Source organism: Esox lucius, chromosome 11, assembly GCF_011004845.1.
Source record: "Esox lucius isolate fEsoLuc1 chromosome 11, fEsoLuc1.pri, whole genome shotgun sequence".
In the NCBI taxonomy this organism is placed as follows: Eukaryota; Metazoa; Chordata; class Actinopteri; order Esociformes; family Esocidae; genus Esox; species Esox lucius.
Window position 1 is genome coordinate 25,212,081 of NC_047579.1, and position 24,021 is coordinate 25,236,101.

Consider the following 24,021-nt stretch of genomic DNA (forward strand, 5'->3'; position numbering starts at 1 on the left):
GGCTGTCCCATTACTTTTCATTTAAACAACATCAAATACGTTAGAAATCACTGTCTGTGCCATGCAGGCGTAGGTGAAATTTGCCCGCTCAACCATGAACTACAAAAATCAACAGGAGTCAACAGGACCAGAATTCAATACAATTTAATGTGAACTGTAAAATAAGATACAGCTGAATGGAGACCAGCTGTTAACTCTAGATACCTGTCTTGAGTCCTGAAGAGCATAGCAGATAATCACATAACCATCTTCAACAAGGTGCCATTAGGATGTCAGAGCTGTTTGAGACACAACTTTCACATTACTGACGCAGGGCTCCACCTCAGCGCTCCAAAACATCTGTGCTCCTGTCCCGTAACACAACGCTGCGTCTGCATGTCTAATGTGAGAGCAGTTTCAACTCAATAGGTGGGACGTCCCTGAGAATGACAGAGGTGACACCCGGAAACGACATTCACACAGACATTTACAGTACAGAGGACACTACACAAACATACAACTTAGGATTAATGATAGAAGTTAGTGATTCCATAGTTCATAGGAACAATTTGAAATGCAACATAGAAAAGTTAATGTTCTCTGATAGTAGTGTAGCATGCCCAAATATGGAAGAAATCCATAACATGTGGGACGACAGGAAAAATACATACAGTATTATACATTTTTGATAACCATGTAGATTTTTTCATTTAATATATTTAATTCATGGTAAAATAAGGAAGACGAACCACCTGACCCCTGTTTTGTGTTTTAAGGAAATATGTCATGTAAATCTTGAAAATATTTCAGGAAAATCTGTACAAAGAACTTTGGTTGAATATTATTCTGCTTCCAGATATACCTATACGTATTCAATATACATATTTAGATACTCTAACTTAAATACTAGTTGCGCTAATCTACATTAAAAGGAATAATGTTTCCAAAAATAGTATATGTATATTACTGATACCTGTATCTTGAATGTTATCCCTCAGCTGTACAAGACACACATCTATATTTGACAGTGTTGACAGTGACAATAGCTAAATATCATTTTCCCTTTGTATAAACAACATCATCAAGTACTTTTACATAGCTTCACGAAAGCAGAAGTAATTTAGCACCTAATCTCAATATTTCTGCAAATCAACAACTGTTTAACAAGTACAAACTGGCATCATGACTCGTGGAAGTTTCAATGTAGTCAACGCCACTTGGTATAAAATGAATAAAACAATAGCATTGATTTGGAATACTAACAAGATCAAACTGAAATGGTTAGACATGGTGAAACTCAAAGGTCAAAATGACAGAAACGTCTAATACAAATGGTATTGTACGGTAATATTCCATCTAGGAATGGTGCCTTTCAACAGGCCAGCATAGAAACACTACACTTCTCTCTCTCGTTCTCTCTACTTCAACAGTGGCCAAACAATGACCTCACACAGAGGAGGATACTGTTTGAGAAAGGAGGGGAAGAAAGGCACACCAATAAAAGGAAGGAACAGAGGAGTTTGGGTGAAAGAAACCAAAAAACAGCACATTTGAGTCATAAGGATATTTGAAAGGAGTCGATCCAATGTTGACCCGGTGCTGTGTATGGCCCACCCCTCAAGGCAGTTGGCTCGTCTAGGTCCAAGGACCCATGCTGGGTCTGTGTGGAACAAACAGGGCGGATGGCAGGGCGCCATGGAGCAGGGTTAAGTGCTGCTGTTGATAGGTGGAGAGGAAGTGGCTAGGTGGAAGCTGGGAAGTTCATTAAAACAATTCCACTTCATACCTGCCAGTCCAACCTAGTCCTAAATAGTTTCTACAGGCTGGCAGGGGTTGGTGTGTCGTGTTTTAGTTGTTTTATTAGAGGGGTTGACACCGAGGTGGGGGTGTCCTGCTCCATTGTCTCTCGCTCACTATCAGTACTTCCTGAGGTTCTGGGTTGAAAGTCGGGGGGGGGTCCGTGGGACTGGTGTGAAAGGGGCAGGTTTTAGTCCAGCATAGCATCTAGCTGGTCGGCGAGGTCATCAAACATGTTGCCAATGTCATCCAGAATGTTGCCCGCCGACTTCACCGCGTTCGCCCCACTGTCAAAGAACAACAGGGAAAAAGAAGCAGCTGGTTTAGTGCTGTATAAATCTATCTAAAGCTTGGTTCACATTCACACTCAAATCAGTCGGGTTTTTCTTTTAGAACACTAACATCAAAGTAGCCACACCGGATTGTGTGTGCAGACAGCAGGCTTTTGCTGACATGGCTGCTTTGGTTCTCAAGCATCAAAGGGTAAGATCACAGAGGCTTTAAATCCAGAGGCTCAACGTCGCAAGACTTCAGGGAAAGCTTGAGAAGCAGACTCAAACCAGACCAGGGTTTGTGGTGTCTCAATAGTAAAACATTGTCTTAGTTGTTCATTTTCTTGAAATCTAAATGTAAAACCTCACAGGCAGCAGAATCTGTCATTACAACAAACGCGTGAAATTGACAAACTTTGAAAATGGGTCTTCAACAGCCAACATGCTAGCAGGATAAAGTTGGAAATGCAGTTTTATGGTAGTGACCTAAAAAAGCTTTTTCATCTTTTGTGCTGCAAGTCTTGGAATCACATGTAGCAATGTTATTGAAATGTGCTCATGTAAAACACTTCACAACACATCCAGTCTAACCTGAGCTAGCCACTTTATACAGCCACTTCATGCGACAAAATAGAAGCTACCCACCCAGTAGCCTACAAAGCTAAACGCAACAAGATCTGCCAAACGACTTAAAAAAGTAATCACTTAACAGAACAATAAGCTAGCCTGAGAGGGCACGGCCCGTACCACAGGTGGTGAGTTGTCAGTGTCGTCTTACCCATCGGTGTTGTCCTCCTGGGTGAGTTTCCTCTCCACGGCCTTCAGGGCTGCTTCCAGGGAGGTGCTGGTCTGTTCCAGTCTCTGTTGTTGCACCTCCACCACCGCCCCCGGGTCTGAGTCCACTCCAGGGCCTCCCACGTGGACACTCCCTGGGTGGGCCGCTTGGCTCTGAGGGACCACGAGGGGGGCAACTAGGGTGTGTGTGGGCGACGGTGGGGATGAGAAAGCCAAACTCTGCACCGGGTTGACTGTCACGGTGGGCGGCACAATGGCTGAATACAAGAAGGAAAAAAGTGATAGAAAACATTTACAGAATCCCAAATAAAATTATATATTATGCCACGCAAAGATTTTCTCATAGTTATCATAGCCTTACCCGTGGCAGAAGCCAAACTGTGCCTGGGCGGTTTAGGGGCGGTGACAGGTGGTCCGCGTGATCCGGGAGGTTTTGGGGAGAGGGGGGGTTTGAGGGGTGATCCTGGACCCATTGGGGTCTCCAGGCCCTCCAGACTGGCCTCACTGATCCTCAGGCTGACCAGCCTGACTTCCTCAAGGCGAACGGAGCTGGAGTCCGACTCCATCTGGCCCTCGCTGTCACTGGTGGGGGAGCCCCCAGCCGGGTCCCTGTCCTTGGGCTTGTGTCTCCGCTTCACTGTGTCAGACTCTTTCAGGTTGAACTCGGGCACATCCAGGACTGCCTTCTCTGCCTGGGGTTCCACCACGCTCTCAGCCCTGGGCGGCCCTCCCACCTTGGGCCGCTGCTTGATGGTGAGGTTGCCTTCCTCAGCGAAGGGGATGCACTCGCTGGAGCTGTTGTGGGGGGACGAGGTGCCGTCTAAGCCTGGGGCTTTCGGTTCCTCCTCCTCAGAGTCCGACTTAACCACTCGTTCCGGTTTGGGAATGTCCGCCTGGGCCGGGACGCATTCGCTCTGAGCCCTCCTCCTCACCCCTGCGGAGGCCTCTCTGGGCCCCAGTGCTGAGGGGTTGAGGGATGGGTGAGAGGGATTCGGTTGGTCCAGCCTAGGTGTGGACAGGCTCTTCCCCTCAGTGGAGGCTTCCAGACAGGCTGTAATGCTCCTAACAGTCCCGGGGCTGTCTGTCTGCACCCCGCCACCAGAGGGCCCCATGTTCTCTGTGGATCCTGCACTGGCGCTACTGCTCACCGAGCTCAGCCTCTTGGGCGGGGGTGGAGGGGGACCCTTTTTACGGGCTCGCACAGCGAAAGACTGGCTGCGTCCAACGTTGCCATTCTTCTCGGGCGTGGTCTGCAGGCGGGCCAGCTGGCTTCGCCCAGGCCGCCGGGTCAGGGTCGCGTAGGACGCCAGGGCGCCGGACGGGGTGATGGAGTCGCTGTCGTCGTCGTCATCCTCGTCTGGCTCGCCGTCCGACAGGGCATAGCGCGTCAGGCTCTGGGTGCGCTTCTTCGGTGCGGCAAGTGTCATGGCGTGATAGGCGCGTCCCAGGGGCTTGGTGGGCGAGCTGCGGCCCAGGTCAGTGCTGCCACAGTGGGAGTGGAGATAGCTAAAGCCTCTCTGGGCAGGGGAGCCCTGGGGAGAAGAGCCTAGAGAGTGAGACCCAGGGCCCTTGGGCTTGGCTGGAATGGCCGGGTACTTGAACACGGTGGCTGCTCCCAGGGGGACCTGCTTGGCCAGTTGCTGCTGCCGGATGGACCTCTGATCCCAGCCCTCGGGAATGTTCCTCTCCTTGGCCGGGCTGCTGTCAGAGCTGAGGCTGGTGGAGGTGCTGCCGCTTCCCAGGCTCTCCTGAGAGCGGCTGTGGGGACTGATGGAAGCCGTGGGGGGGTCCTGGGAGCGACCCGAGCCCCGGGAGCGGGCGTCGATGCTCTCCTGGCTCCGCGACATGCCCACCGCGGAATTGATGGTGAGGCCCTCCTGGTAGTGGTTGGACATGGCCGTCTGTAGCTCAGCGCTCAGCTCACTGTCCTGGAATGTCAGCATCTTAGGGGTGTGGGGCGACGGGCATTCCGCGTTGCTGTCGGGGGGCTCGATGGTGACCAGGTGGAGGGCTCCCGGGGGTTTCCGGCGCAGCGTGCCCTGGCCCGACTCTGCAGCCACGATGGCTCTGTGGATGTCAGTCAGCTTCTTCACTGCCAGCATCATCTTCTTCTGGTGGCCCAGCTTGGTTATGCCTATCTCCTGCAGGTCTTCCCAGGTCAAATCCCTTACTATGCTGATGGAGTCATACCCATTCTCTGACAGCTTCTTGTGGTACTGAGGCAGACCAATGGCACTCAGCCACTCCACCAGGTCAGACTGAATTGGAGAGAGGGAGGGAGGAAGGGAGGGAAAAATAAGAAAAATAAACATGTGACCCTGAATGATCGAAAAAGACAGACACCCTCAAACGAGTGGGGCCTACCGGGATGTATTCAGGCAGCCAATCAGGGATGCTGAGGTTCCCTATCTCGATGGAGATCTTCTTGCGGTGGCCGGGCTTGGTGACGCCGATGGCTGTCAGGTCCTCGGGGGTCATCCTGCTGATGGTGGGGACGTCGTAGCCAGCCGTGATGAAGTTCCCCGTGTACTGCTCCAGCTGGAAGTCACTGAGCCACTGGTAGATGGCCTCTGCATCCTAAATCCCAGTTTGAGTATCACATTGACAGACATCAGTGTTCCTCCTTTTCATACCATTTTCTCCCTTCTCAATCTCCTAATGCCCACGTTACACTTATGGCCTTATTTCTCCAAGCTGTTCGACTTCTCATTAACCTGCGGAACAACCAGGAAAATAAGACAATACGTGCAGTCACCAGCCAATAACCACTTCTGAGCTTGAGTATACCTCCACGCTGAGCGAGCAGGTTGACACAAAGCGTCACCAAACCCCTTTCCACAATGATTCACGGGTCCTGGCATCAGTGATTACAGACTTGTGCCACACCCTGCACCCCCACACGTCGTTCAGTTCATAGTGGCAGAATATAAGGAAAGAGACGACAATGGCTTCTTTATAGTTCTGAGCCTCACCTTGCCCTCCAGTAGCTGCTGGGGACGTATGAATTGTGGGGAGACAAACTGCTGCTCCCCTGGTCTCTGAATGGTCCCCACTGGCTTCCGAGGGGCACCCATTACCACTACACAGAAATACACAGAATGGGGAATAATATGAATGGGGTTTTGGAGGTATTCTAAAAAAAAAAAAAAAACATCAAACTAGGAAGGGAAAGTTTCAGGAGAAACAGTCTGGTGTGCAAGTTATTTCTACCTGCCGTCTGGTCAGGCTGTTTATTGGAGTCTCCAGCAGATGTCGCTGGCTGCACCTTAAAACAGACAGCATGACAACAGTTACAGAGAGCAAGGGAATTTACTTACCCGTATGTCAAATGACAGTAAACTAAAAGATTATCTCAGGTCATATCTGGGAGTATCGTTAGTGATTACATTGGATGGCAACAGTGATTAAGCCAGGGGAAAACGCAAGTACACTGAAAATATAAAGTAGTTCATTTGTTTTTGGACATATTGGACATATGTAATCTTCACTTCAACTATGTTGATAGACAAAGGTAACCTAATTTTACAAATACAAGAAGATTATATTTTGAATTCACTTAGTCATAAAAAATCCATTTGGCTAAAATAACATATGGTCAGTCTCTTCAAAGAGGAATGTTTGCCCACTCTTCTTTATAATACTGCTTCAACTGTCATGTTCGAGGACTTCCTTCCATGTACGGCCCGCTTCAAATCCCCCCCACAGCATTTTGATAGGATTGACATATGGTCTTTGACTTGAGCCATTCTGTTGCAGCGTTGCTTTGTGTTTTGGGTCATTTTCATCTCACAGGCATCAATAATCTTCTTTGGGCCTAGGATAGGTCTTTAGATCTTGGCATGATGTGTTACCACGAACCCACATGGTTAAGATCAAACCAGACCAGGTATCTCATATTTATGAAAGGCTGGACTCTCCCATGTTCCTCTATAATACTTTTATCATCATTTGCACCTGTTGTAGGGAACCTGGTTCTAATTTTAACCACTGCATCTGATGGTAAAGGCAAGAGTATAAGAACTTTGTCTGCATAAGAACTTTAATTTCTGTAAAAATACATGTATGTGTGATTTGTTTCATTGGGTTACCTTTATCAATGAATGTGTTAGGAATTTAGCTGAAATATCCATGTGTCCAAACATGTAAAAACATCTTTCATGGGGGTGTACTTCCTTTCTCACTGAGCAGGGTCAAAACAGGGTGTACAGTCCAGTACCTTGGCTGTGTCGGGCAGTGAGGAGGTCTGGTGCTGTGGTCCGTTAGGGGCAGGGTTGTTGTTGTTGCTCTCTGTGCTCTGTCCACTCCCGGCGCTGCGAGTGCTGCCCACACTTCCTGTACTCCCCACGCTGTTCCTGTCACCTGCTGCCAGACCGCCACGGGAGAGGAGAGAAATGACAGGGATGAGAAAGACAAGCCTGGTGGTTGGCGACTTGAGGAGGAGTAGATACCCACTAACCTCCATGTCCTTCCACAGCTTACGCCAATGTAGTTCCACACAGACATATATATGATCCACACTGAAGCTGATGGACCCTGTTACTAAGCCAGCCTGGCCATCATACAGCGGGACGGACACAGCCTGAAGCTGGCCAGGCCGGGACATATGAAGCCGGGGGGGGGGGGGGGGGGGGGGTGATTGCATGGTGGAGCAGAGCGGAGCAGAGCTGCAGGCATGGAGGCAACAACAACAAAGGGCGCAGGTCTACAGAACTACTCGGGTAAACTAAACAGACCTGCCTCAGCACAGGTGAAAGGTCAAACTACAACTAGTCCTGCGGGAGGACAGGTGAAAGGTCAGACTGCAACTACAGTCCTGCCGCAGGACAGGTGAAAGGTCATCCACTCTGAAACATTCCTACAACTACTGACAATTGCAATGCAGGCTTGTCAAACGGCCTCCCCGAGGGGAAGATGGTGGTGCCCTCTTGTGGTAGCAGGGGAGAACAGCAGGCGCCGTGGGAAGCTCAGATTGAAGCTGGCACTGTGACAGGTAAAGGTCGAGCAAGGGGGGCAGGGGGCAGCCAGCTGTGGTCATCCATTAGGGGTTATTTAGGGGCTCTTACCAGTGGCGTGTGAGTTCCTGAGCACCCATATGTCCTGGAGGGGACAACCAGGCTGGGAGAGGCTGCTGGGAGACCGACCTATCGGACAAAATGACACTCTGTTGGGCCGTGGGGGAAGCGCAGTCCCCGTGACCCGGGGTGGGCTGGGCTGCCGGGGTTTAGAGGGTGAACACAGACGGTCTTGTGCCCCCCCCCATGCTTCACAGATGTGGGGGACTGGTGTTGCTGCTTAAGGGGCGGAGGACTGTGTTTCTGTTTCGATGGGTGTGTGTGTGTGTGTACCTGGGTTGGCGCTGAGGCCGTTGGCGTGGGGGAGGGCCAGGTGGGGGTTGTTGGGGGCGTACAGTGTGTAGGAGTCATCTGTCTGTGGGGCGGAGCTCAGGCTGGAGGAGAGGGGGGCTCTGGAGAGGAGCTGCTGGCGCTGGGTAGGTAGAGAGGCGTGCCGGGACAGGGTGCCCCCTACAGGGTCGAACAGGCAGGACACACAGAGACACACACGGAACGGACAGATGGGGAAGGAGGTTAACAAGCTGATGGTTAGAGGTGGACATTACATGGTGGGAGGAGATGCCAAAGGAAAGGATGGAGAGCAAGAAATGGACTGGAAGCATGAAGGATTTGTCCAGACCAGGCCATCTGGGAATGGGGAGACCCACCTGTAGATGAGAACCACTGCTCTTCTAATGCAGCGAAGACGTATAACCATTTAGTTAGTGGGTTTGTCTGTACGTGCGTGAGGGTGCTCGGGAAGGGGTGGGGTTCTTTTTGAATGACTATGACAAATACGCTAACCACCATATTCCACATACTACACAATGCATCCCAGGGAGATTGGTCCCAGGGGTGAGTAGAAGGTCACCTGTTCCTACACCTTCTCTGTGGTGAAAGGTGGGTAGAAAACAGAAACCAAACACTGACTTCTCAGACGGCCGTTCCTCCAACGCCACGCTAATCTGCCAGGGATTTCTCCCTCTAGCTCTCATCCAGGAAGCGGTACGTTTGGAGTTCATTAGCGAGGTAACTGACACCTTGCGTTCATCTAACCGGTCGGTATCAGGCGTAGACAGGCTGCGTGGGTGGAGGGCGGGTCTGAACATCCCTTACAATGGCCTGCGGTTACAAGCCATTACCATCCACATTACTCCTTTAATCCCGCTGAGAGAGCTGACGTTTCAGGGAAGACTGACTAAGTGTGTGTGTGTGTGACTGAATAAGTAAATGAGAGTGTCTGTGTGTTAATGTTCTGACTCTGCACACTACCAACCCTCTGTTTGCTGTTCTGTTACACAACAGAAGAGACTAACGTCAGCCGCCTCTTTGCCCCGTGTTTTTCAGAGGCCAGGTTGGGCTGGAGAGTTGACTACGCTGAAAGTATAGCGTGTGTGTGAGACTGACTGACCTGAGCGTCTGCTGATGACCTCTACGATGTTGGGGGGGAAGTAACCGACCCGGTCCGTGCCCCTCTGGGTGTCATGGATGTGACCCTTCCAGCGTCCGTCCATGTGCTGCTCCAGGACCTGCCAGACAGCCAATCAAAACAACTTGAGGACAGGTCAAAACCAATCGCTTGGATGTTACTACCCGGTGTCTCTCTGATGCTACCTGCCAGACAGCCAATCAAAACAACTTGAAGACAGGTCAAAACCAATCGCTTGGCTGTTACTACCCGGTGTCTCTCTGGTGCTACCTGCCAGACAGCCAATCAAAACAACTTGAAGACAGGTCAAAACCAATCGCTTGGCTGTTACTACCCAGTGTCTCTCTGATGCTACCTGGCAGACAGCCAATCAAAACAACTTGTAGACAGGTCAAAACCAATCGGTTGGCTGTTACTACCCTGTGTCTCGTTAATGCTACCTGCCAGACAGCCAATCAAAACAACATGTAGAGAGGTCAAAACCAATCGGTTGGCTGTTATTAACTGGTGTCACTCTGATTCGATGCAGGGAGTTGTGAGACATAATGTCTATCGTTTCTCTGCGTAAAGAAGTACATGACCTGAAGTATATGACCTGAAGTATGTGGTCCGGGGACAAAGATGGAAATGAAATATTCCAACTTGACCACTCAGTGTGTTTCATGAGGTTGCCTTTCAGAATTTCCTAGATGCTTTCCATATGTTGGGAGCATGACAAAAATGCTGGGCCACAGTCCTGAGATCACTGGAGTAAGGGGAAAAGCCAATGAAAGAGCAGAAGCAGAAAGCACATAAGTAGAGGCTGACTGTCTCTGAACATGTCAAACGTGATAATGACACCATGGTCTCTGCTTCCTAAATAAGCATCATCAGAGCAACACAGGATCACAAGGGTAACAGGGCTGAGGGTTTCCGGGTATTGTCTGGAAAGAAGACAGGCAGGCTAGCTGCTATCAACACAATTCTAGTCTACGCTATCAAATCTTTGCAGCTTTTGAATAGAACTGAAGAGTGCTAACCTTTTGCCCTGTATTTAACATCCAAATGTGTGTTTGAGGTGTGGGCCCGGTTTAACAGGGGAGGTGTTGGAGTTGGTGGCATTAGGGGGGCAGGGGTTGTGAGTCGTCTCTCCCTGCTCTGGGCGGAAATCATTACGCTCAGGAAAACACACCAGGGATCCTGAGACTGTGTGTGTGTGTGTGGTGAATGCAGTAGTTGAGCCAGTGCTGAGAGGAAAGCAGGGTGGAATCCATAGGCCTGTCCCTACTTCCCTGGACAGAGACATCCTTCAGTTGAATGACCTCACAAGTCAACTATGCATGTAACCCCTCAGCACTATGGGTAATGAAGTTCACCCATAGGACACTTCACCCCAGCGGTACCACAGGAACATGAGCAGACTGTGTGTCTGATTTGAAGTCTTGTCAGCCAACTCAATTCTCCGCTTGTCTACCTTGGGTGTGAATCCATCAACTCACACACACTAAAAACCCCTGCCAGACACCCAGCCATTCAAACAACAAGGCAAACAGACAACTAGCCAGCCAGCCAACCAGCCATACAGCTAATCAAGCAGCCAGCCAGCCAAACAGCCAGCCAACCAATTGGAGAGCCTGAGCCCCACAGTTCACAGCCCAAACACCTCTACACCTTTAGGACAGCCAGTCGAGGGTTGTATCTATTTTTATGTGTGTGTGTGTGTATGGCCTTGCTATCTACCATGATGACATCACCAGCGCGGATGTTGAGAGCGGTGGGGTCGTGGAGGTTCCAGTAATCTTTCAGAGCTCTCACCTGCAGGACACCTGTAGCATCTGTGTGTTAGACAGACAGAGAGGGGGAGGGGAGCATGAGGGAGAGACAAGGGAGAGGTGGGAGATAAAATGTGTGTGTGGGGGGGGGGGGGGGGGGGGGGGGACACATAAAATTTAGTTCAGGTCATTGGTTGGAAGATCAGGTGAAACTGTCATTCAGTGATTCATAGACCCTGGCCGTGTTTCAAAACGTGTACTTGTGGTTTTTCTAGGTTGTATAGCTCGTACAGAAGCCCACTGTCATTTTTAAAGAATTTAAACCTAAGAACACAAAAGTTATCCAAGCACTTAGTTACCAGTCATCATTGCATCTTCTTGCATTACCAAAGAAATGTGATGGTTGGTCATTTGTCACGTGAAAAATACCATGCCTCGTTTTATTGTTGACACTGGATACATGTTCATGCCATTAACTTCACTAAAGTAGCTAGCAGAACAGAAAAAGCCAGCGGACAGCGGTCTGTTATAATGACGCACGCAGCCGTGCTGATAATGCAGTTTCTTGTCTGCACAATACCAGGTCATTAGTGCCTGCGTTCTCCCATCCTACACAGAACAGTCTCTTAAGTGCTCTTGAAACTTCCCCCCGTGAAAGAACGACAGAACACAAATCTATGTTTTGAAAAAGCCCCTGACATCCCCTTTAGGAAATATAACCAGACACTCCTGCAATCCCGGTTCCTGGCAGGTTTTATTAACCACATCTGTCCCTGGTAGGGAGCTAGGTGACAACAGAGAGCACAGTCAGTCAGTGCTGTATTCTGTCTCTAAGGGCTTGTCAGTTGATTGTGTTCCACTCTGCCCTGAACACACAGCAAGACAGAGAGAGACGAGCAGGATCAAAAAAGGAGGTTTCTCTGCCTAGCCTCCACGTTTAAAGCAACGATACGGGGACAGAGGGCTCATTATGGTCCGAGTTCCCAGGCTTCAGTGACCACATCAAAGAGCCAGGAGACAGCAAAACAAGAAGAGGTCCAAAACACACACACACACACACACCAAAACAAGCAGAGGTCCAAAATATACACACACACCCTCTTTTTTTTTTTTTAAATGCACACAGCCTTGTGGGTGTGTGCATTTGCGAGTTGAGTACAAGTTACATCTGATCCAAGAAATATGCCACTATTTTGAAGCTAATTCAGTGTAATTTTGTGTTAAATGGTATTATGCTAATTTCATAACATTACTTTGAATTCACAGTTGTTTCACCAGGTAAGTATAACTGAGAAGACATTTCTCAGTTATACTTACACAGACAGAGGTTCAGATTTCTTAATCTGGAAAGCTTTTCTAGATAATTAAGGGGCCAAGCAACGAAGTTGCTGGAACCCTTTTATGTTTGTACATTTTATTATTATTATTAGGGGGCCAAGCAACGAAGTTGCTGGAACCCTTTTATGTTTGTAAGTTTTATTATTATTATTATTATTATTGTTATTAGGGGACCAAGTACCGTAGGTACGGTACCCTATTGTTTTTGTTGGTTTTATTATTATTATTATTATTATTCTTTTTCTCCAGGCCCATTTTCAGAGGCCCGTAACTCGGCCATATGTGGCTCAATTTGCATGAAACTTTGCATACTTGTTGCCATGAGAGGCCCGAAGGACCTCGGCCATTACTATACCTATACAGCACTTAGTCAAATGTTGAAGGTTTGAGCATGCATATCTCATGACCTGTATGTCGTAGAGTCATGCAGCCAAGTTCCATACATGCCCCTTCTCATGTTCACCAAATAAGTCTCTGGGGTCTTTCAAATTCGCCTATTGGATAAGATACACACTCTAAGGACATGAACGGATGTGCACGCCGTTTGCTGAGAAGGACCCTGGGACCAGTATATTTAATTGAATTATTTGGAATTTTGATACCTCAAATCGATTTGACCGCAATAAGTGAATGAAGTTAAATCACCCAAACACCACGTTCTCTGATATCATTGAACAGATTGGCATGCTGTTTGCTTGTGAAGGTTCTTTGGACAATGATATTTAAATGTTTTGTATGAAAAATGTATATCTCAAACAATATGGCAGCATTCAGTCCCCAAAATGTTGTGCTATTCTCTTTCTCTATTTTGGACTATTATTTTGAAGGAAGAGCTGATGTAATGAGTGTGTGAATCTGCTAGAATGTTGAGCTGGAGTTGGTGGTTCTATCAGCAGTTACGGAGGGATATATTTGAAGCTATGGGAGGAGCCATGGCAGTGCCTGTGAGTCAATGCAGAATGGGTGGGGTGTGGCAGCATTCAGTTAACTTTTTGTTTATATTGGACTATTATTTTGAAGGAACTCTTATTTTAGGAAGAGCAAATATAATTGTTTGTAAATCTCCTTGAACAGTAAGTTGGTCTTGGCAGTTGAAATTGCTGCTGCCATAAACTAGATTCCAGTGCAAACCATCTTAAGGTTTAGGCTATGGATGATAAAAGTCTGTGTAAATTCTAACCCTATTGAAATTATTATTCAAAATAAGTAAATTTTTTCATTTTATTTTCCCCTGGTAAAGAAGACTTTTGTTTTAATATTCGTCCAAATTATTATTTTTTTAAACACAAATATTTGAGGGTATTCCAGGTAATATGTTTGACTAAAAGCATTTGTTTCTGTTTTAAAAAAAAAAGTCTGTGTCCAGTGAGGTTAGTTTCTTGTTAAATGTTACACAGATCATGATTATTGTACACATAGATATATGTTTTTAGCAGATCTTTTTTCTAATTTCCCTCGGTAAGACACTTTTGCAGCCGGTCAGGTTTTTTGCCATGTGACTTCCTGTCAATTAATAATCAATGACCTTGTCAAGTCCAATCCCATTGACCACTTGAATTGTTCGTTAGGTCACACCTGCTCCCCTTTACAAGGTGGTAGTATTTCGTAAGATTATGAGCTTTCCAAGAGTACACAACACTGTGATTTCAAACTGTAAGTAGGCCTGTTGGATTTGTGGGTAAGTTTAAAATGAAGCTTGTAATGGGGATATTAGCCTATTTGGTAAATTGTTGTTGTATATTTTGGAAACATTTATAAATATAATAGACTTAATTGTTGCAATATTTCCTGTCAAAAGTGATCTAATGTAGCCTGTACACTGGAAATGGAAGCTGTTAAACAAGCTATTGGAAGGCCACATTTTTGAAAATGGTATCTTACGAAGGTGGACATTTCACTAGGGACTTTATTGTCGCCTCTTCCATATTAAGATGACGTGCTTCAGCACCTGCAGTAATTTCAGAGTGGCAAACAGGCCAAGGCAAAAGAAATAAACTCAAACTCTGACATCTCGCCTCTTTGTTTCATAATCGTTTCTGGTACTGGTATGTGCAGCTAGGCTTCTTTCCAACAGAAGCTGCTTACGCATGAGTTTTCCTGAAGCGAAGCATTATATCGCATAGTAAGTTGAGTTTGATTGAGCTAGTTAGCAACCTAATTTCTCACAATGTTGTGCATAAGCAGGTAAAGCATACATTGCCCGCTCTCTCATTGATATAGCAAGCTAGTTCATGTTTCAAACAAGGCTGATTGCAGATAACGACCAAATATCTTACTACTATTATGCGTTATTGTAGCTAGCTAATTTACTAATTGAGCTACATGAAGTTCACTAGCTGTATGATTAGTGCTGTGCTGGAGAGCTACGCTAAAGACAACAAACAAAGCTGTTTTAAGTCTATATATTACTCATCTAGCATCAGTAAAGATTAAATAATCTAAGAGATTGACGACCGATATTAGGAGAGTTATCAGAGGGTCTTTCAGCTATCTACCAAATTCTTTAATATTAAAACATTCTGTCACGCTGTAATGATGTTTTACATGTTTCACTGTCATGGTAATTCAGCCTACATGACTTGGTGCACCATGTCTCAGCAGGATGTTCAGTTGTGTACAATATCAGAATTCAGGAGCTTTACAAAAAATGTTCATCCTCACTTAAAAAACTTAAATGTCAAAGTTGCTTGGCTAGTTTTAAAATAATTTTTAACATTATCTTTGCAATAGTGTTTTCCTTTTTCAGTGTGTACATTTGCTAGGTGAATTCTGAGAGACACTAAGGGACGTTATTCATCCCTAATTCTAAAATGCTTGTTTGGTATTAGATTTAGATTTTTTTTTTTATTATATTAAACCCAGCTGAAACCTATTTGGTTTATTTATATTAAACTTAAAATTGTCTGTTATTGAGTTGTCACAGTATGTAATGCACTGGCATGTGTTAAGGTAGGTATTAGGTTACAAATGGCAGAAAGGAATTAAATGAAGCTAAAGATGTGAAGCATCTATTTCTGAAATTAGACATTCTGATGTACTTATTCTTTTGTTTAGTTGTACATTTGCTCCTTCCACATCTTTCATTCCTTAAAACATTAATTGATTGACTGGCTGGTTTCTACAATGAGCTGTTTATTTTTTGCACTTTTTGACCTAATATTGACCTCAACACATACCAGTCTACTCCAGACTGTGGCAACCCAAAAACTCAGACTATAAAGCTTAATTTATCAAAGAAAATAGCTTTTAGCTGTCTGATATAATTAAGTGATATTCTAATACCACATTGGCAATTTGGCATGATCAAACAATGATAAGCTGTTGGAGTAATGGTTCTTGGAAATGAGGCCTGTGTAGATTTAATCAAAAATACTTGAATAGTCATGTTTTTTGCATCATTAATATCCCGACGATACTTTGATCAGTTGAATACCACGTTGGTGAATGAAAGTAAAAATGTCCTTTCAAAACAGCAACATTTGTAAACTATTTCAAACTTTTGAACCGCAGTGTATAACTTTCATTGTCCTGTTACATTTCAGATCAGTCCCATGGCTAAAATAAAGGTTTCCATAAAGTGTTTTGTGCGTGTCTTTGGGTGTGGAGCCTGTCCTTGTGTGTTCAAGTGGCTCTATAGTTAGAGTGAAATTTGTAATTAAGTTCTGTTTGATTCCCAACTGAGCCAAATGTTGTGTCCTAATATGTCCCTAATTTATTCCAGGAAAATGTACCTGTACTTATTGTTAGTCGCTCTGGATAAGAGCGTCTACTAAATGACTAGAATGTATACTTGTACATATTTTTTATATTAATGCATTTGATTTGTGTGTAAACACATTGTTGATTTTATTTACAATCTTCAAAGTGGAGTAAAACTAAAATGGAAATTGATTCCTTTATTAGAAACTTGCTAAATTAGCAATAAAATGATTTGACATAACTACTCAATTCTGGTAATGGTGTGATTGTTATTAATGTACAGAAGTAATGTCTTATTACCTACATTATCTAGCTCGGCTAGTCTTAATATTATTTGTAACCTTTCAAATGTTAATTTCCATTTTCAATGTGTAGCTTAGAAAAATTAAGCTTTTCACTATATAATATTTCTGTGAGTGTGACATTCATCTACTATCTTTTATTACACTGATGCTGAGAATGTTTTGTTGTTATGATCTAAGCTATTCTGCAAACAATGTCAATTGACAGTGTGTCATTAGGGTTTCAACAGTATGCCAAAATCCTATTCTGTTTGTTCCAGTTCGCTGTTATTCTTCTGGCAAAAAACAGTCCTTTCTGCAAATTCCGTTAAAATGGTGTAAAGGTACACAAATTAATATAGTAAAGCGTCAAGAAACACAACTTCTGGTGCAGTGGACATGGCCAATCAGTCTCATGGTGGCACAAGCATGTGAAGTTAGATTTTTTTAAAGTTCACCACACCCATCCCTTTTGACCTGGTCTTGGAGATCAGTCCATAGGTGTATCTCCTCACTTTGAACATTTTTGCCACTGAGACCCAAAAATCGCCATAATGGATTTTCAGCCATCTTAGTTATTTTGAAAAACACTTAAAACACTACTCATATGGCAGCAAATGACCAATCTTGGTGTAGTTTGACATTTGGTATCTATGTATGAAGATCTTCAAGTGTTGTATAAACCAGACCAGTATGTAAAAAAACTACAGGGGATCACAATTGGACAGGAAAAAACATCCAACATTGGCCTAATGTTTGTACACGTGTGCAGTTTTTTACCCTACATACCATATTGCCTAATTTTCATGCTAACTAAATGCTGAAACCCACTAAATGCTGCTTGCAGCTTTAATTGAAGTTGCAGTAGTTACAGTAACATATACATTCCAAGGGTCTTCAAAGTTTCCTTTTGTCATTATTTGGTCCCCTTAATCGCTGCTTGCAGCTATATTATTTATTATTATTCTTCTCCAGGGCCATTTTCAGAGGTCCATAGCTCGGTCCCCTCTGGCTCAAAACGCTCACAACTTTGCCTGATTGTAGATGGCCAAGGTCCTTCGGACCTTGGCCATCATGGTACTCATACTCCTCATGGTGGCGCTGTAGCACTCAGTTGAAAATGGAAAAAGTGAAGCTCAGATCTCATGAACCGAATGTCATAGGGACATGCAACCAAGTTCCAAATATACCCCTTCCCAAAAAAGTCTCTTTTGAATTTGGTGAAAAACACGTTAACAACATCTCCTCCGAGACCGCTGAATGGATTTGCATGCCGTTTGGTGTGAAGGACCTTTGAACCATTATCTTTAAAAGATATATAAGGAAAGTTGATATCGCAAATAGTACGGCCGAAATCAGCTAATCAAATTGAGCTGGGCAGGTCTATGACCTTGGACGTCCATTAATCCCAAATGGAATATCAAACCGCTATGAAATGAAACATACTAGTACATGTGTCTCTCAAGAATGGACAGAAAAAGTCTCATACAGAAATACCTCTTGGGGGCGCTATAAACATCACAGATATTTCTCATGATTTTGATGTTAATAAAAACACACTTAAACGACATCTCCTCCGAAACCACTGAACATATTTGGTTGACAATTGGTATAAAGGACCACTGGACCATTGTCTTTAAAAGGTATATAAGAAAAGTTGATATCTCAAACAATATGGCTTCCATTTTGACTTCTACGAAAAACTCGTTAACAACATTTCCTCCGAGACTGCTGAACGGATTTGCATGCCGTTTGGTGTGAAGAACTTTAGACGTCCATTAAACCCAAATGGAACATCAAACAGCTACGAAACGAATAATACTCGTAAATGTATCTGCTAGGAATGGACAGGAAAACTCCCATACAGAAATACTGCTTGGGGGTGCTATAAACATAAAAGATGTTTCTCACGATTTTGTAGGATGTATAGCTATTAGCTATATAGTCTTTGTGCAAGACTACTCTTTAGTTCCGTTAATAAATGTTATTTTGTCCACGTTATTTCAACAAAAATGTAATGGCTGAGGTAAAAGTTGCATTCTGCTGTTTAAATAGTGTAATGATTAAAGACAGTCTGCCACATAGAAAACCAGAAATTGAAACCTGCCAGCCACAACAATATTCATCCCTCCTAATCGGCTGAACTAGGATTGCCTGGTTCCTTTTCTGGTTTCAAGGTCTTTTTGTTTTGTTTTGATTTCCTCTCCTTCGATTGGACATCCTGACTACTAGCGGCATTGGGCATTTTTAAATAGCAAAACATTTCTCTAGTGAGAGCATGCAGTGAGATGCTTCCTATGCCCCGCTTGGCCCCCTGAAACGCTGCTTGCAGCTTTAATTCTATCTGGAATCCTTTTTGTTACTGATCAGACAGTCCCACAAAGTACCCAGCAGCCCATTTGAATGTTGATGATTTCCCTGACAGATGTGATATCAACCAGCATTATTATGCAGCCCCAGAAAAAATTAAGAGACCATTGCATCTTTTTCTTTCCTTTCCAAAAAAGTCGAAAAGGGAAGTTTTGAATAAGAAACAGAAGCGTTTAATTTGCAGTGGTTTCTTAATTTTAACCCCTTAAACCTTCCCTTTTAAACTTTTTTGGAATGGAAAGAAAAAGGTGCAGTGGTCTCTTCATTTTCTCCGGAGCTGTGTGTCATTTAATTCATGACACTTCAGGCTGTCAATACAACAAATTATGCTTTGGTGCAAATTTCAACTACTGTAGTACTGGCATCTTAATCTGCAAGTTTGCATTTAACCTTTAGAAACGGCATATTTGTGTATCCTGATTAAGAATGGATTTACCGTTCCTTTCAGAAGCCTGCATCGGCAGGGCTTTTTGAAACGGAGGATTTGATGATGTAGCACAAACATGTTATTAGCTGGTGTTCTTTCGTGGCATTGAATATGTTTATGTTCTTTTCCCCTCTCCGAGATAACAGGAAGGTTTCACCTGGGGTTGCTGAAGACACACCAGTCCTAAACACTGGTGTGTCTGCTCTGTCAGTCACAGCTTACGATGTAGTCATTCCCTCTCAGTCTCACCTATGGGCCACTTCCCTCTACATAAACACTTGCTCCGTCTGTCTCCCACCTTCAGGGTCTTGGTTTTTTAACACACATACTGCCATCTCTGCACACTCTGTCCCGTAGAGATAAGAATATCCGCTCTGCTCACCTCTTAGGAGCTGCTTGATTTCTTTGCTGGCGTGAGAGGTGGTGAACTGGTTCACGATGTCCAGGGCCGTCTGGTTGTACGTATTACGGATGTTCACATCTATACCAGCCTGCACATAGACAACATTACTGAAATGATACAGCATGTTCACACCTATACCAGCCTACACATACACAACATTACTGAGATGATATAGCATGTTAACATCTATAACAGCTGACACATACACAACATTACTGGAATTACATAGGATATACAATGAAACATACCATCACATTCAACATCAATACTGTATTAGTGTTCTAGAAACTCTAAAACAAAAAGGTTCCTGAAGGACCCTATCAGCAAGCGTTCCTAAAATTCAAACTTTGGGGGAACCCCTACAGATTCTTGAGGAACCCTTACATTTTTGAGAGGATACTAAAAGCCCACATACAATGTACACTTGAAACCATCTGCTCCAGGAATCTTTTCTTTATAGGGTATTAACATTAGACTGACGTATCCCTCTAGCTAATGAGGAGCCTCACATCAAGCAGCTGTTTGACCACCTCCGTCTTGCCATAGAGGGCAGCCTCGTGCAGGGCAGTCCCAGCCTTGGTGGCCCTGTTGATGTCGATGCCTGCTTTCAGCAGCAACCTAAAGCACAGAGGAACGACAGTCCTCCGTCAGAAGAACAGAAGGGAAATATATATTCCTGTTGACAAAGGCCCTCCGCTCCACGCTGATCATTACAGGTTAATGGAGAGTGAACTGATGTACGAAGGGTTATAGTGGATCCAGCAATTGGAGAGGAGCCTATTGGCATTGCTGCGGTTTAGTAGATCACACACACACACACACACACACACACACACACACACACACACACACACACACACACACACACGGGTCCGCAAGGGGAAGTGGGCAAGCACACACACTCTAAGGTGAAAAGGCTTGGCCACAACCACAAACTCTTAACCTCTTTCTATCTTTACATGACATTCCCTAATCATAAGCCCGAACGTAACCCGGCCGCAACACAACCACAGCATCTCACTATGGCCTCGGCCACAATGGTAGCGTCTAATAGCACCTTAAAATAACACAGGCAGAGTGATTCACAGACAATGACAGTGGTTACATCATGACTTTGCCTCACCGCTGGCAAGAAACCACCAAGACAACACTTAAGAGGGAAAAAGACAGAGATTACAGAAGAGCGAGGCAGTAGGGGAGGGAGTGATCAAGAGAGGGAGAGAGAATTCTCCTTCCTTCCAATTTATTATCCTCACTGTGCCACAGATATTAACAGTCTGTGCTTCAGCTGATTCTCCCCTTCTCCTCTCTTATCACCCATCCTCTCTCTCCTTCTCCTCTCTTATCACCCATCCTCTCTCCCCTTCTCCTCTCTTATCACCCATCCTCTCTCCCCTTCTCCTCTCTTATCACCCATCCTCTCTCCCCTTCTCCTCTCTTACCACCCATCCTCTCTCTCCTTCTCCTCTCTTATTACCCATCTTCTCCCCCCTTCTCCTCTCTTAACACTCATCCTTTCTCCCTCACTCTCTCTTATTGCCCGTCCTTACTTATCGCCATCTATTCATCTATTCCTTCCTAGCCCCTCTTTTCACCCCCCCCATCACATGTCCCCATGACGGTCCCCACTTATCGCCCAACCCCCCCCATCACCTATTTCTCTTTCCCTCTCCCCTCTTACAGCCCAACCATTTCTCTCCCTCCACTCTTGTCACCCATCTCTCTCCCCCTGCGTGTTCCTGTCTCTCCCGCTCTCCCCCTCCTCATCGCCCATCCCCTCTCTTGCTCTCTGGCCTGCGGCTGCTAAGCTCCTGGTCGGTGTGTGCCTTCACTTTCACCTCAGAAACACGAAAGAGGTCAGACTCATCACAGTCTTTCTGTCCCCGTAGCACTTATGAGTGTTGGAGAGAAAGACCCAACTCTACCCGGTCCTCCTCTGCTCCTGTGGGGTTGCTTAGCGCGTATGGGTGTTGGGGAGAAAGACCCAACTCTACCCGGTCCTCCTCTGCTCCTGTGGGGTGGGACTGAGGCAGTAACACGTTGGTCATGTCCCCCAGTTCCACGCTAATCAATCAATCAAACAATCAAATGTATTTATAAAGCCAACAGCAGTTGTCACAAAGTGCTTTACAGAGACATCCGGCCTTAAACCCCAAGGAGCAAACAAAAGTAGTGTTGGATTTCAGTGGCTAGGAAAAACTCCCTAAGAAGGCCGAATTTTAGGAAGAAACCTAGAGAGGACCCAGGCTCAGAGGGGTGACCAGTCCTCTTCTGGCTGTGCCGGGTGAGATATTAAGAGTACAATTGGAATAATAAATACATTTCTCTGGGCTAAATCCAGAGTCTATTTGATTTTAGACTAGGTCAGAAGTATGACGAGGTGGACAAGGACAGCAACGGGCCCCCCAAACCAGGTACTCCGCAGGTGTGGACAAGGACCTCATCTCCTCCTAAAATTTAAAACTGGAGGAGACTGAGAAAAGTTAGAAAGTGCATTCCTCTTATCCCCCAGCACCATAATATAGCAGCGTAACACCTTACGCTGGGCTAACGGCCCAATTACACTGTGGTCTGCACAGGTCAAAGCTCTGGAGCCATGGGACACGTCCTAACGATGTGACTGGACCATAGGGCACCGTTGATGATTCAAATGGCCACTATGGACTGGATCCCAGGGATAACTGGGCTCAAAGCACCTCTTTCATTATTAATCAGAGCCAATTAAGTCCTGAAAGGTTCCTTTGGGACGGTGGTTAGGAACAGAGAGGTGTCACAGATCTCTCCATGAACTGCCACCTTAACGTGGTGGAGGGGTTTGAGTACCCGAGTGACCCTAGGAGTTATGTTGTCTGGGGCTATATGCCCCTGGTAGGGTCTCCCAAGGCAAACAGGTCTTAGGCGACGGGTCAGACTAAGAGCGGTTCAAAAACCCCTTAATGATGATTAAAATTATGTGTACCGTGACGTCGCCCGGTATGGCGCAGCCGGGGCCCCACCCTGGAGCCAGGCCCGGGGTTGGGGCTCGTATGCGAGCGCCTGGTGGCCGGGCCTTCCCCCATGGGGCCCGGCCGGGCTCAGCCCGAACGGGCGACGTGGGGCCGCCCTCCCGTGGGCTCACCACCCACAGGAGGGACCATAAGGGGCCGGTGCGAAGAGGATCGGGCGGCAGTCGAAGGCAGGGGCCTAGACAACCCGATCTCTGGACACGGAAACTAGCTCTAGGGACGTGGAATGTCACCTCGCTGGCGGGGAAGGAGCCTGAGTTAGTGCGTGAGGTTGAGAGGTTCCGATTAGAGGTAGTCGGGATCACCTCTACGCACGGCTTGGGCTCTGGAACCACACTCCTTGAGAGAGGATGGACTCTTCACCACTCTGGAGTTGCCCATGGTGAGAGGCGGCGGGCTGGTGTGGGTTTGCTTATAGCTCCCCAGCTCTGCCGCCATGTGTTGGAGTTTACCCCGGTGAACGAGAGGGTCGTTTCCCTGCGCCTACGGGTCGGGGATAGGTCTCTCACTGTTGTTTGTGCCTACGGGCCGAACGGCAGTGCAGAGTACCCGACCTTCTTGGAGTCTCTGGGAGGGGTGCTGGAAAGTGCTCCGACTGGGGACTCTATTGTTCTACTGGGGGACTTCAACGCCCACGTGGGCAACGACAGTGACACCTGGAGGGGCGTGATTGGGAGGAACGGCCCCCCTGATCTGAACCCGAGTGGTGTTCAGTTATTGGACTTCTGTGCTAGTCACAGTTTGTCCATAACGAACACCATGTTCAAGCATAAGGGTGTCCATCAGTGCACGTGGCACCAGGACACCCTAGGCCGCAGGTCGATGATCGACTTTGTTGTCGTCTCATCTGACCTGCGGCCGTATGTCTTGGACACTCGGGTGAAGAGAGGGGCGGAGCTGTCAACTGATCACCACCTGGTGGTGAGTTGGATCCGATGGCGGGGGAAGAAGCTGGACAGACTCGGCAGGCCCAAGCGTACTGTAAGGGTCTGCTGGGAACGTCTGGCCGAGTCTCCTGTCAGAGAGATCTTCAACTCCCACCTCCGGCTGAGCTTCGACTGGATCCCGAGGGAGGCTGGAGATATTGAGTCCGAGTGGACCATGTTCTCCACCGCCATTGTCGAAGCGGCCGCTCGGAGCTGTGGTCGTAAGGTCTCCGGTGCCTGTCGAGGCGGCAATTCCCGAACCCGGTGGTGGACACCGGAAGTAAGGGATGCCGTCAAGCTGAAGAAGGAATCCTATCAGGCCTGGTTGGCTTGTGGGACTCCTGACGCAGCTGACGGGTACCGACAGGCCAAGCGGGCTGCAGCCCGTGTGGTTGTGGAGGCAAAAACTCGGGCCTGGGAGGAGTTCGGTGAGGCCATGGAGAAGGACTATCGGCTGGCCTCGAAGAGATTCTGGCAAACCATCCGGCGCCTCAGGAG

The 24,021-nt window shown here is 46.3% G+C and overlaps 1 protein-coding gene across 8 annotated transcripts in view; it reads right to left on the bottom strand.

The window, feature by feature from the left end:
- Positions 1-127: 127 nt before the first annotated feature.
- The window catches only part of LOC105012910 (caskin-2), a 71,650-nt gene continuing 47,756 nt past the window's right edge, over positions 128-24,021 (bottom strand). For 2 of the 8 annotated variants that reach the window (XM_034295244.1, XM_034295251.1), the window contains 13 exons: positions 20,102-20,210; positions 19,572-19,680; positions 11,043-11,137; positions 9,306-9,423; positions 8,189-8,365; positions 7,907-7,984; positions 7,060-7,205; positions 6,054-6,108; positions 5,816-5,922; positions 5,208-5,420; positions 3,205-5,101; positions 2,827-3,100; positions 128-2,063 (listed from right to left, as the gene is read on the bottom strand). In XM_034295244.1, coding sequence (XP_034151135.1) covers positions 1,967-2,063; positions 2,827-3,100; positions 3,205-5,101; positions 5,208-5,420; positions 5,816-5,922; positions 6,054-6,108; positions 7,060-7,205; positions 7,907-7,984; positions 8,189-8,365; positions 9,306-9,423; positions 11,043-11,137; positions 19,572-19,680; positions 20,102-20,210 — 3,475 coding nt within the window. In that variant the 3' untranslated portion in view covers positions 128-1,966. The remainder of the gene's footprint in view (positions 2,064-2,826; positions 3,101-3,204; positions 5,102-5,207; positions 5,421-5,815; positions 5,923-6,053; positions 6,109-7,059; positions 7,206-7,906; positions 7,985-8,188; positions 8,366-9,305; positions 9,424-11,042; positions 11,138-19,571; positions 19,681-20,101; positions 20,211-24,021) is intronic. The other 6 variants (XM_034295246.1, XM_034295245.1, XM_034295248.1 and 3 more) reach the window with 6 other exon arrangements.